The 12,863-nt window shown below is 42.2% G+C and overlaps 1 protein-coding gene across 1 annotated transcript; it reads right to left on the minus strand.

Annotated features, from left to right (window-relative positions):
• Window positions 1–11,360: 11,360 nt before the first annotated feature.
• PPIH (peptidylprolyl isomerase H) lies at window positions 11,361–12,436 on the minus strand. The gene has a single exon (XM_044083460.1). It carries the CDS (start codon window positions 12,371–12,373, stop codon window positions 11,840–11,842), a length of 534 nt encoding a protein of 177 aa, XP_043939395.1. The 5' UTR covers window positions 12,374–12,436; the 3' UTR covers window positions 11,361–11,839.
• Window positions 12,437–12,863: the final 427 nt, after the last annotated feature.

Consider the following 12,863-nt stretch of genomic DNA (forward strand, 5'->3'; position numbering starts at 1 on the left):
ACAGACAGGGTACAGTTTCTTGCTCTTTCCAAGTGATGCCTGGTGGTAGCAGTGAGGAGCCAGTCGTCGAAATATTGGAATACTCAAAAACCTTGCAGTCTGAGATGAGCTGCAACTACTGCCATGTGTTTGGTAAACACCCTGGGGGCTGTGGTGAGTCCAAAGGGCAGTGCTCTGAATTGGAAATGACTGGCCCCTAGCCAGAAGCGTAGAAACCTCCTGGAGCTTTTCTCTATCTTTACGTGGTAATAAGCATCCTTGAGGTCTAGCACATCCAGTCACCTTTTTCCAAGAAAGGAAGTATGGTTTGTACAGAGACTATCTGGAATTCATTTTGGTGGACTGATTTGTTGAATCGGCTGAGATCCAAAATCGTTTTTTTTTGGACACTAAAAAGAATCTTGATTAAACCCCGGATCCTATCTGGTCTAGTGGGACTTTCTGGACGACTCTTTCGTCTAGCAGCTTTTGGATTTCTAAAGCTGCTGCTTCTCTTTGATTGGGTGGAACATTTGGGAGTTTTTTCTGAAGCTTGGGGTTCACAAACAAGGGGATTTGGTAGCCTCTGGATATAATTCCGAGCACCTATTTGTCCAAGGTTATTAATTGCCAGGCAGGTAGGTGCAGGTATAATAGCCACCCAACTGCCTCCAGAGGAAGATAATCAGGCACCCCTTCATGGATGCCCGATAGGGAGTACCAGAGAAAGATTCCCTGGACCCCTGATTTTGCGATCCATTCTGGCCCGTAGGTCATCTTCTGCTGTTCCTTCCACTGACCCGTAGAAAATCTTTACCACGCGAGTCACAGAAAGGCTTTTGGATTTCTTGAACCATAGTCTCCCACTCCTCTGATTCCTTGAGTAGGGTTGCTGAGGAGTAGATAAATGTATGCCCACGGCAGATAGGGTCTTGCCATCTTGCTCACTTCTGATCAGAGTTTAACTTTTGGGCCAAAAAGAGCAGATCCGTCAAAAGGTGCATTGATGAATGACGCTCCTAATGGCTCCGCAAAATCACATAAGTGCATACAGGAATGCCATCTGATGGCTATGCCTGAACTCGCTGCTCTGGATGTCCACTCGGTTGCATGTGCTATGAGCCTCATGGACGAACTGGAAATGGATTCAAGGGTTGCAAGCTGGGAGGAGACTTTATCCTGAACCTCCGCAGCAACTACTCCTGCCAGAGTGTGTTAGAAAGTTCCTTAATCAAGTCTCTTCTAAACTTGGTAAAATGTGCTATGTAGTTCAACGACATTAACGCAAAGGTCGTTGAAGCATAAACACGATTCCTGAATCTATCCAAGGTCCTAGACTCCTTGTTAGGAGGATGGATAGTTTGACTCTCTTCTGTGAATTCTTTTTTGGTGGCTGCTGTTACCACTATGGCATCAATAGGGATCCCTTTGGACCAATGTGGTTCTTCCTTTGGTGCAGACAAAATATGGTCAGGCCATTTGGGAATAGGCTCTATAGTGTCTGGTACCTTCCAAGCCCACTGAGCTATCAATTTTACAAGTTAATCAGTGGGCAGAAAAATCCAAGAAGTGCAGGGTTGGGCACGAAAAGCCTCCAGGTATACAGACTCCTCTTGTTGAAGGCTGTGTGGACATCCAATCACCCTCTGTTGCAGTATTTCAAGGATGTCCCCAAAGGAAGCATCTTCAGGGGGGTGACTTTGGGGAACCTTCGCCTTCAGTGAAGTCAGTATCATTGTTGTAAGACTCCTCTGGGGAGTAGAGGTGCTTCCTCTTCGGAGGGACTTTGGGGGGGGGGGATTCCAGAGAAGTATCCGGAGAGGTAACCACCACGATGGGAGTTACCTGTAGCTTTTTCACCCTCTGTCCAGGGAATGAGGTCAATGGCGGCTCCAGCCTAAAAGAAAGGGAACATATTTGCCCCGACTGAGAATCCCCAAGGGATAGTGCCTTCTCCATGATAAGGAAGACAGGCCCCCTTAGAGGGATGGGAGCCCGGAACTGAAAAGGACTGCTTCAGAACCGGGGTCACAAACCACACTGAGGAGACTGTCTCTGCACCTGGAGCCTGAGTCCGAACTACAAGGGCCGATGCTCCAGGAGGCATAGAAGGGTCAGATGGAGCAGAAAAGGTATCATGCATCCCAGAACCGACCGCTGAGTCCCGACTGCAGGAGTCCCCCGATGCAGAAGATCCAGAAAAACTCAAGGCTGTTGTCGGAACCGACTCAGTTGGAGCTGGGGCTGTCAGAACAGAGGACTCCAAGGGCCCAGGTAGAGTTGGAGGAGGAGTGTAAACTAGGAGTGGAATGCGCAGTTTCGATGCCGGCTTGGATCTGAACCGAAGTTAATCCTCTTGCCACTAGGAGCTGGTCCACTAACCTCAATGTGCTGTTCTGATTAACTTTTAGTAGACCTCACCGAAACTGTGGAAGGAGATCTTGACCGTCTTACTTCCACCAATGGGGTGTCCCTAAAAGGGTGCAAAGGAGGAGAATACAGTGTTCTCGGTGCACTAGGTAATTCTGAAGTCCTAGGTACTGACAGCTCAGACTGAGGCAAAGCTGAAGCATCAGCATATTGCAAAAGTATCTTGCTAAGCACCGACAATTCTCCTGCTGCCAAAGAAGTTTTCGGAGCAGAGACAGTTTTAGAAAATTTTCTCATCGGTTCCAAGGAGCTCGGAAGTGAAGAAGGCCTCTTTTTTGAACTGTGGGAAGAATTCCCTGCTTCTACAGTTCTCTTTTAATCCAGAAATGGCCTCATCGAAAGAAAATTTTAATAGGCTTTTCAACAAAAGCTTATTTTTTCTTTCTATTAAGGTACGGGAGGAAAAAAAACATGACAAACAGCACAATTTTCTTGTAAATGAATTACGCCCAAGCAATACACACACAAGGTATGGCAATCTGAATTGGACATTTTTCCTTCACACTTGTAACATCTTTTGAAACTTGAAGAGCTCTTAGGTTTCATGGGAGAGATATATTCAAAAGAGAGTGTTTTTTTTTTTTTTTGAAAGATAATTACCAACAAACAAAGGTAACAGGGATACCCAAAAGGTAATAAATAGTTTTATAACTCACAAAATTCACCAAGGCTCGAGAGATAATGAAAGCACATCTGGTTTGCGATGTGGCAAACAAGATCTGAGGTAATCTCTGTGAGGAGCATTATGGGTAGACCCAGGTTCGGGAGTTTGGAAAGCACGAGCTGGAAAATAATGGCAGTCGGTTCAGGTGATTCGGAACTGAACCTACCATCAAGGATTAGGTGAAGATTAACAACATCAGATCTGGGAGTTATTTTCAAGTTATCCAAACCCTTCAAAATGAACTATCCCTAGTAAACTTTTGGTGTACTAAAAATATGCTCAAATCAAATGCTATTAAGTGATGTTATCATTACTGTTGGTAGACAACCATTTCCTCTCATTATACAATACACACAACACACCACTGCAAAATGAAAATATAGTTAGGGACATAAGCACTTGGGTTGATGGCTCCCTCTCTCTTGACCATCATGTGACAATGAATGTCAGGAAATAGTCGAGTTATATACAATGTTACTAGATGTCCTTGCCTTCACTGTTGCAATATTCTTAACAGATGGGACTCCCTGATGTGGAAATCCAAACGTCTGGCCAGTCTACCCAAGACTATTTGTTGCTTTTAAATGGTATGCCGAACATCACCCAAATGCTGCTTCCGTAGCATACGGCAAAAAGGTGACATTCAGACCTACCATAAACAGATCTGAATGCCCAGAAGGAACACACTCCAAGAAACCCAAGAGGTAACTTGTACATCCAGGAAGGCAAAACACTAGGGGGATGGAAGGAGGGAGCGAATACTGCAGCAATGAATAAATAGATAGCCATAGGTGAACCATAGCTATAAAAACAGAAGGGTCTTTCCCCTGTAATTAAAACGTTGTTAGAGTTACCCTGAGAATTAGATGTTCCTTTCAGACTACTGCTTTGTTTCCTCTGTGCACCATATCTAAATGACACATTGGCTCATCTGCATCCTGGAAAGAGCACCGATGCTGCGGAAACTTTACACCCACATTGGCGCATTTTCCCCATTGTGTTTTCCAGCTCTGGTATGAAAAATGCATGGATCATAGCAGGGATAATTCATTAAGGGTACCGAATGTCTGCAGAAAAATCTCTCAGTTGATAGCATGTGTGATGCGGGATCTTTTAACTTAGGCTGAGCCTTCAGTGGCACTGAACACTACACACATCTCAAGGTTCATATTTTGGAAGCATCTGATGACTGGAACAAGTTTTCCTTTAAAAAGATCCATTCTACAGCTGTCCTAGTGAATGGTGCATTTCATCAATAAGACTCCTCTGAAAATCTACTACTTAGTCCTACTACTACTACTTAGTAGCTTAGTATCCACAGGGATAATGTGGAGGACAACAAACACACTTCCCTCAATTGTTCAACTCTGGGGACGTTTTGCCAGGTGGATGGACTGTAGTCCTCTGGCGAGTTGAGCTTTCGGCTTTCTTGACGGCAGCTGCAAAATCACTATGTCTAGCCTAGGTGTCTCTGACCAGAAAATCTACTCTCTAGGAGGTCACAGGATACAGCTGGGGACAGTTCCCAAAGATATTTGTGTGGTAACCTTGAGAATGTCTACTAAAGAAGGGCTACCAGTACTGCTGGACAGAAGGAAAGGCTTTTGCAGTGTTCTCTGTGGACAGGGCATGGGTTTAATGGGCCCTTCACCTCTTTGCCTCATCATTTCCAGTAATTTCTCAAACTAGGGATGCACAAGAGTCTGCAGAATCTTCAGCCATGGGGAAATGTAGGGGAGTCCAGGGGCCAGATTCCAAAAGAGTTGCTCTCAGTTTAAGTTTGCCCCGATTCTGAAAGACTTGCACTCAGTGTAAGTGGCTCACTTTGGTGTGAGGCCCATCTATAAATAGGTTTACACCGGAGGCAGATTCCAAAAGACCTGCTCTCAGTCTAAGTGGTCACTTAAGCTGAGAGAAAACCTTTTGGAATAGTGCCTTAGGTGCTTCCTCCTACATTATGCTTTCCTCTCAACCTTCAAGGGGGGGAGGGAGAATACAAGGAAAACATCCTTGTTTGAGCTCCAAAGTAGTCGAAGGAGGCCGATAAGGGGCTTTGTTTTTTTCCCCCACAGTCCGATAAGCGTTAGGATTGACGACTAGTGAAAAAGCCCTCTATGAAAGTACTTTGTGCCAATATTAACGCAGTCTGATACGTGTGCTAATATTAACGCAGTCTGACACGTGTTAGGGTTGAGGACTAGTGAAAAAGCCCTCTATGAAAGTATTAATGCCCATAGCCATGTACTGTGAGGATAAGCATACCAGTATTAGCAGTGGCACCATACCAGGCACAATCACTGAGGCTAAGAAAATTTCTGGTAGAGGTAACCATGGCATTGAAAACACCAGTGCTGAGGAAGCAATCTGATACAGCTACTAACACTGACATACGGAAGAAGTCAGGTACCGTCTCTTTAGCTCTCAACAGTGACACTGGTTGCCTGTCACAATCAAAATCAAGAATGATGGGAAAGGGGTGTAGCTGCTGATGTAGCAGGTTTACAGCAATTAGCCGAGTTACTTCTCTTTCTGCCAACATCAGACTGAGCTTCTAACATCTGTAGAATAAGTTAAGATTAGTTTCAACAACTTTAATTGCTACTGTTTTTTTTTTTAATTGACACTTCCATTCTGCTTACGTTAGACTCAAATTAGAGTGGAAGAAGCAGTTTTGGGCTTACAGTGCCTGTGCACTTTCAGTTTTTGGGTATAGGTGTCCACTGCCATTAACAGCATTGACGACAAGGTGGATGATGCCTGCTCTCATTGGCTCGAGATAGCGTTCTCTAAAACATTTAGAGGTAGGTTGTTAATACACTTCTTTAAAAGGTAAATAAGTTAAAATGACGGAATATTTAGTACACTGTTCAGTAGTATGTTCTTCACCCAAATAATGGGCAATGGTTGTGACTGTCCTGGGGAGGGATTTTATTTCAACATGGAAACTTTTTGAACAAATGGGCTGTGATTGAGAAGAGTCCAAAGCCCCCCCCGAAAACATCAAAGAAAAAGAAGTTATGTCTCACCATAACGTTCCATCTGTGTTGTAGATCTTTGTACATTCATTACAGATAGGACCTTGTTTCAGTCCTCGGAACCGATACGGCCGTTTCCCAGCTCGCGCAAGCCAAAAACTCTCAGGTAAGAACCTACCCACAATGCCCCTCTCCTAGTTACTCCAGATCGAGTTTTCCCACCCTAGATAAAAGATGTAGTAACAGAAAAAATAGTATGAGTCTCTGTCTGAGCAAATACCCTAACCAGGAGTCCACCAGGAGTCCAGGCAGGGTGAAGGAGGGTGGGAAGTAATGAATGAACAAAAGATCTACAACACAGATGGAACAGTATGGTAAGACAACTTCTTTATCTGATGTTGTAAATCTTTATTCATTACAGATAGGACAGAGTCCCCAGCTACTTGAGTCCTGGGTGGCCCTAAGGAAGGATATTCCTGAGCACCATAGAACCAAAAGATGCTCGTCCCCTGGAGGCCAAATCCAATTTGTAATATCATCCATAGAGGCTCTGGAATGAAAAGCTACAGAACTAGCCATAGATCTGGTAAAATGAGCCTTTATTCTGGAAGGTAAGGATAGCTTATTCTGTTGGTAGATAAAGGTAATGACGTTTCTACGCCAAGAGGCTTCCAGGGGACGAGCATCTTTTGGTTCTATGGTACTCGGAATATCCTTCCCTAGGGCCACCCAGGACTCAAGTAACTGGGGACTCGGTCCTATCTGTAAAGTATGAATAAAAATTTACAACTTCACATAAAGAAGTTATGCCTTACCATAACGTTCCATCTGAGTTGTAGATCTTTATTCATTCTTTACTGCCCGCCCTCCTTCCCCCTGCCTGGACTCCTGGTGGATCTCAGGTACTCCTGGTTAGGGTATCTGCTCAGACAGAGCCTCCTACTTTTTCTATTACCACATCTTTACCTAGGGTGGGCAAACTCGATCTGGAGTATCTAGGAGAGGAGCATTGTGGGTAGGTTCTTAGCTGAGAGTTTTTGGCTTGCACGAGCTGGGAAACGGCCGTTTCGGTTCTGAGGACGGAACCGAGGTCCTATCTGTAAAGAATGAATAAAGATCTACAACTCAGATGGAACGTTATGGTAAGACATAACTTCTTTTTCTTTACATGTTTGACTGGGTTAGTCTTACGACGGTTGCGGCCTGTTCAGGGGAGACATGAGGTGGCATTCATATCGGCAAGAGGAAATTTGGACAAGGCACTGGGGAAATTCTCCTACTCTTTTTAAGATTGGGGGAAGGAGGAAATGACAGTAAAAAAGATGGCACAAAAGCACTTTAATATACAAGATCATGGAAAGGAGTGAAAGGTAGTAAAAGAGCTTTGAAAGTGAGGCAAGAGTTGGGGAGTGGGCAAAGTGACACATTTCATGTAAAAACTGATACTGAAAAAATACCCGTTAAAGGGCAGATGAAATATAAACAAAGTGAAAATGTGTAGCATTTGAAGGGTGGAGAAAATTGTTGAGTGAAAAGGTAAGGTAGAGGGGGGATTTTTAGGATTCTTTTTGAACTTAGATATGATTATGTAATGGTAAATCTGAAAATGTTAAATTATCTGGAATTTTGCATATATCATTTATGTTGGAAGTAACATGGAATACCTGGTATTGTATAATAAAATATGCGACTATGATATGGTAATAAGAAGGACTAAAAGTGGACATGAAAGATGGGATGGGGTGATGGAAAAAAAAGGAGAGCATTTATGTAAAAACTTATTACTAAGAAACAGAGAGCAACTGTGTAAATGTTTTGAAACTGCAAATCAGTAAAGCTCCCTTATTCTTTCTGATGGGTGTCATGGGATCTTTTACATCAACCTGAGCTACCATTACCTCAGACAGATGGGACCTCAATTTAACATCTCACCTGTTAGGATAGCACTCAGGATTGCAGTTTCTTCCCTCTGCATTGTCAGTATTGAAAAACTAAATTCAAGCAACTGGTGTGGGAATATAATCCATAGCATTCTGATCTTCCAGCATCAAAGGTATGTGAGCTACCTGTTGAGCAACTGACACTGCAAATATCCAAGAAAAGCATATTTTAAAGTCTGAACAACTCAGGCTAATGTTAGGGAATTGATAGGTTTTAAACAATGCCACCTACCAAGACTATAACAGTTATAGTAAATGTAACCAAGAACCAAAAAAAAAGCAAAACCTGATGGAGGTCCAAGAAGCACACAGGCCAGTAAACCACACAGGCCAATAGAAACCACCAAAAGTTTATTGCACCAAAACGGAGCAGTAAAGCACTTTTGTCTTACATCAAGACTTCATCAGATGAGTTCTGATGAAGACTATAACAGTGTTCAAGAGACTAGCACTGCTCATAGATGGCCACATTGAAACATCTGAGCTCCCGAGTTCAGTGCGGCTTGCATTCAGTGCAGACAGTGGTGTTCATTGGTGCTAAAACAGCTCAAGACAAGTCAGCTGCTAGAAGGCACCAGCAAAACGCAAACATAAATTAAATATGACAAAGGGCAAATGTAACACACCTAAGACTGCCCACAATGAATTCCACAAATTTCCCTTTCCTTGCATACAGCACCAGTAGCATAATAGAGAAGGGTACTGTTATGCTGAACTTCCATAAACCGACAGTTCCACTACTCTTTTCTGTGCCACCTTGTCTTTAATCAGTAGCTAGGTAATTTCCCCAAATGTATTCAAATCACATATGTCTGCTTTTTAACATGATATGATTTTGTCTGTACAGAGGGAGCCCTGTGAAACTCCACCCAAAATAATTTTTTCTTTCCCCCTTCCCACCACATAACACATGTAATGGAATCTCCCTACCTGCTTTTCTTTCCTGATAACCACCACCTTTTCCATGCCAGGATTCCTTTTCTTTGTATTAGTATCCTACCAAAATTTCTCACTTCTCAACTACACATTTTCCTGAACCACCACACTCATGGCGAATTCTTCTGGGTCTAAGGAGTTTTTGTTCTATACTTCTTTCTAGTGCTCATTATTTACACAGATTGCTGCTTCTAAAGGTACTTTACTATGTATCCTCTATTGCTTGTTTGTGTAGTCAATATTAACTTCAAAATCAGAGTCTTTTGCTGTGTCTCAGGTGCACCCCCTACTAGCCATTTATCTTGCTTCAAAGTATTTCCATTTCCCCACCACTACCAATATCATCTCAAAGCTATTTGTGAGGGTAAAGGGAGATCAGACAATCTTAAGAATCCTACGAGCCTGGGAGACCTTTAGTGACCAAATACCACCTTAATAAAAAAATTACACATTCTTTGAGACTCTGAAAAGGGAATAGTGCCCTATAACCACCTAAGCAGTGGTTTTTGAATGCATTACACTAAACAGTAGTGCCTGTCAAACGTCTTCTCTCACAATCTGTCCACCTCTTTGCTGGACATCTTTGGTTCCTCTTGGCTTCTTCCTGTCTCTCCCAAATCATCTGCTTTCCTTGTATATGTGAATGCACAATCACAAATCTATTCTCTTTGACCTCTAGCATTACTGGCCGGAATGTGCCTAAAGACCTGAAAAAAATAATGGGCATTCAGAAGCCACTTAGCTGAAACAGTGATATGTCTTTTATGGGTTGTTTGTGTATAAGGGCAACCACTACAGGTGAAATAAGCATTACACAGTAAACGACTTTTACTTGGCTGTGTCTTTCTTGCAGAATATATATCACACATATGCTCTCATTGTATAAACACACAATTATATATTACAAGTATTTTAACTGTTTCATGACAGCAAGGACAGTTTGCTTACTCCAATCAAATAGATGGAATTAGGGGAGGATAGTTACAAATACTAAATCCTGGAATTATGGACAAGCCCCATTTGGGAAGACAGCACTCCCATGATGAAGGGAGCAAAGTTTCTTACAACCTGTGTTGTATAATTTATTCTTCCCACTCCTCCGATTTGTACATCCTCTACACCATTTTCCTTTCAACTCACTTATTTGTTTTACATTTCGTATTATGGTTAACACTACTAGACTGTACACACTTACCAGTGATACAGACCTTTTTAAATTCCAATATAAACATTACAATTAATAAAATTGCTGGGGAACTCATGTGATATATGGAAAGTACTCCTGGGGGATAGAGTGAAACTTGAATTGCAGCATAATTTATGGAATAGTTTTGAGTTAATCTGGGTCATCTCAGAGGTATTCTGTGCTTTACAAAGTAATACTAAAAAAATAAAGTTTGTAGGTGTAAACTCAAAACTAAGGGGCGGGTATGGGTCACTTCACCTTGTCAGAGCAACTACAACAGGCAGCCCCCATTTTGCAGATTTTAAAGTATACTACACAAGTAAGAGAAAAAAAAAAACTAAAAACATGTACAGCCTTAAAGAAATGCTACTTAAAAAAATCAGTGAGAGCAGTACAATACTACTGCCCATAAATGTGTCCAAGGGCATAATTGAAGTGTATTAACCCACCAGATGCGCAGTGGCAAGCCCCGCCCAAAACCCGCCTGCGAGCATTTTGACTGCATTGCACACGGTTTGATTGAAAGATGCCACCATAACACAAGGTGATTGCATGTCATTTCAACTGTCCCATTCCTAGTAATGAGATGGGTATGTTTGCGGAACAAGGTAAACATGAAGAGACACAAATCACTTTATATGTTTACTTGCCAGTGCTCCCTATTTCTGTCTTACAGAAATGTCCTTCCATGCTGTGCCTCTTGGCAGATACTGAATTTAGTGAAATGTATTTAACAAAGTAACCTGTCGATCAAAGTAACGATGTCAATCACGGCACATTGCCATTGGTAATCCCGCCCTCCCGCATGTCAACCATGGCGGGCACGCCCATACCTGCGCGAACTCGGTGGTGGGTTAATACACTACATCTGCTATCACATTTTTAAAACTTTAATAAAATATATATTTACAGTGAAGCAGTTTAAAGGAAATGTCATCTGCAACAATCTGAATGCATATCCCCAAACCCATGAAGGAATTACTGAAAATTCTACACTCGGTGACTGTCTCGTACATACAGAGAGACACAAATTCATAAAGCACCAGGATTTATAGGCAGAAACTAGGGCATTACGGAAGAAGGATACATAGACAGTTGCAATAGTAATTGGTGCAACTGGTCTTATAAAAAGAACTTCACTCTGCCGGTGTACCAATTTTATCTGAGTATGGTAGTGTGCACAGCACTCACAAGCCACTGTCTGTACTGTACAAGGCAAAACGCGAATATAAACACACCTTAACGAAAACTATTTTGGTCTTCTTTATTATGCGTTTCTCATATGCCTATCAAAATACTAGTAGACAATTTTTGCACACAAACTATAAACAGTCCTGTTTTCGCATACTGCCAATGATATCTGCCGTTTGTTCAGTAAAACAAAACCATAAGCAGCTACTAATCCGGAATGACAGGCTGTATTAAAGCCAAATACTCAAGGGCACGAACACCTGGCTATTTTCTGCACAGCAAACCACCTGCTGGAACTCCATCGAGGTCCAAAGGAAACGCACCTGCACTTCCAAGCTGTACTCTAACATAGTCTCATCTGGACGCTCGAGAAATCACATGCGACTCAAGCTGATGTGTAGCGCGGAGTGGTCCCGTAATTCAATTGTATTCCTATATAACCACAGTCTAGATAGACATTCTGCAAAGTCTGAAATGGCTCTCGCAATAACCTCCAGTCTTTTTCAACCATAGTGATCACATGTTTTAAAACATCACGTTACATTTCTCCACACTGGGCAATTATCACCGGCAGCTTCGGTTTGTTGTTGGGACCAGTGGGTACGTTCTCTATCTTCCTCATTACCAGCAGACCATCTATCACCTTACCAAACACCACATGCTTTCCATCCAGCCAATCACATTTGGCACATGTAATGAAAAACTGGCACCCATTAGTGCAGGGACCGCTGTTGGCCATAGAGAGAAGTCCAGGTGCTGAGTGCTTGAGTTTGAAATTCTCATCAGCAAACGGACCTCTGTAAATACTGGCCACGCCAGTACCATCCCCGTTCACAAAATCGCCACCTTGGATCATGAAGTCTTTAATTACCCGGTGGAAAGTACTGCCTTTGTAACCAATCGGCACACCATCTCTGCGATACTCTCCAGTACAAAACTGACGGAAGTTTTCAGCCGTTTTGGGCACAATGTCAGCAAATAGTTCAATTTTCATTCGACCTACTTCCTGTCCTCCGATTGTAATATCAAAGAAAACAATTGGATTTGTAGGGTTAGAGATAGGAACCGCCATTATTGCCTGAAACCGACACAAGAAATACTCAACACCAAGCCACACTACAACATAGTTTAATACAACGCAGGCGCACTACATATTTATTGGAAGGGTTTCAGTAAAGTGACTGTCTTAAAATGGCGGGCGAGTTAGTTTTTTAGTACTGGAAAGAATACTCACTACTGTGATGTACTTTTGTAATGCAGTTATGTTGTATATTCCGTCACTTGAAGAAAGTAAAAAAGTAGGTGTTACGGTTGGATAAATCACCATAAATTGTATTTTGTGTAATTGAAGCTCTGAATGGCTTCTATTCGCTTCTAGTATCTGAGCTCAACTGTCAACAGACTTGAAATAATGCGTTACAAATGGACCAGCGTTAATGATACTTTCTAATTATATTCCTAGTAATAATAACAGGCTATTATTTACTTAGATAAATTATGAATATGTGTATGATACACAGTGTATCGGAAAGTTTAGAGTCATTCACATCTGTACTGTCATA

The sequence above is a fragment of the Protopterus annectens genome, chromosome 9.part0, assembly GCF_019279795.1.
Source record: "Protopterus annectens isolate FY-2018-M chromosome 9.part0, PAN1.0, whole genome shotgun sequence".
Lineage (NCBI taxonomy): Eukaryota > Metazoa > Chordata > Ceratodontiformes > Protopteridae > Protopterus > Protopterus annectens.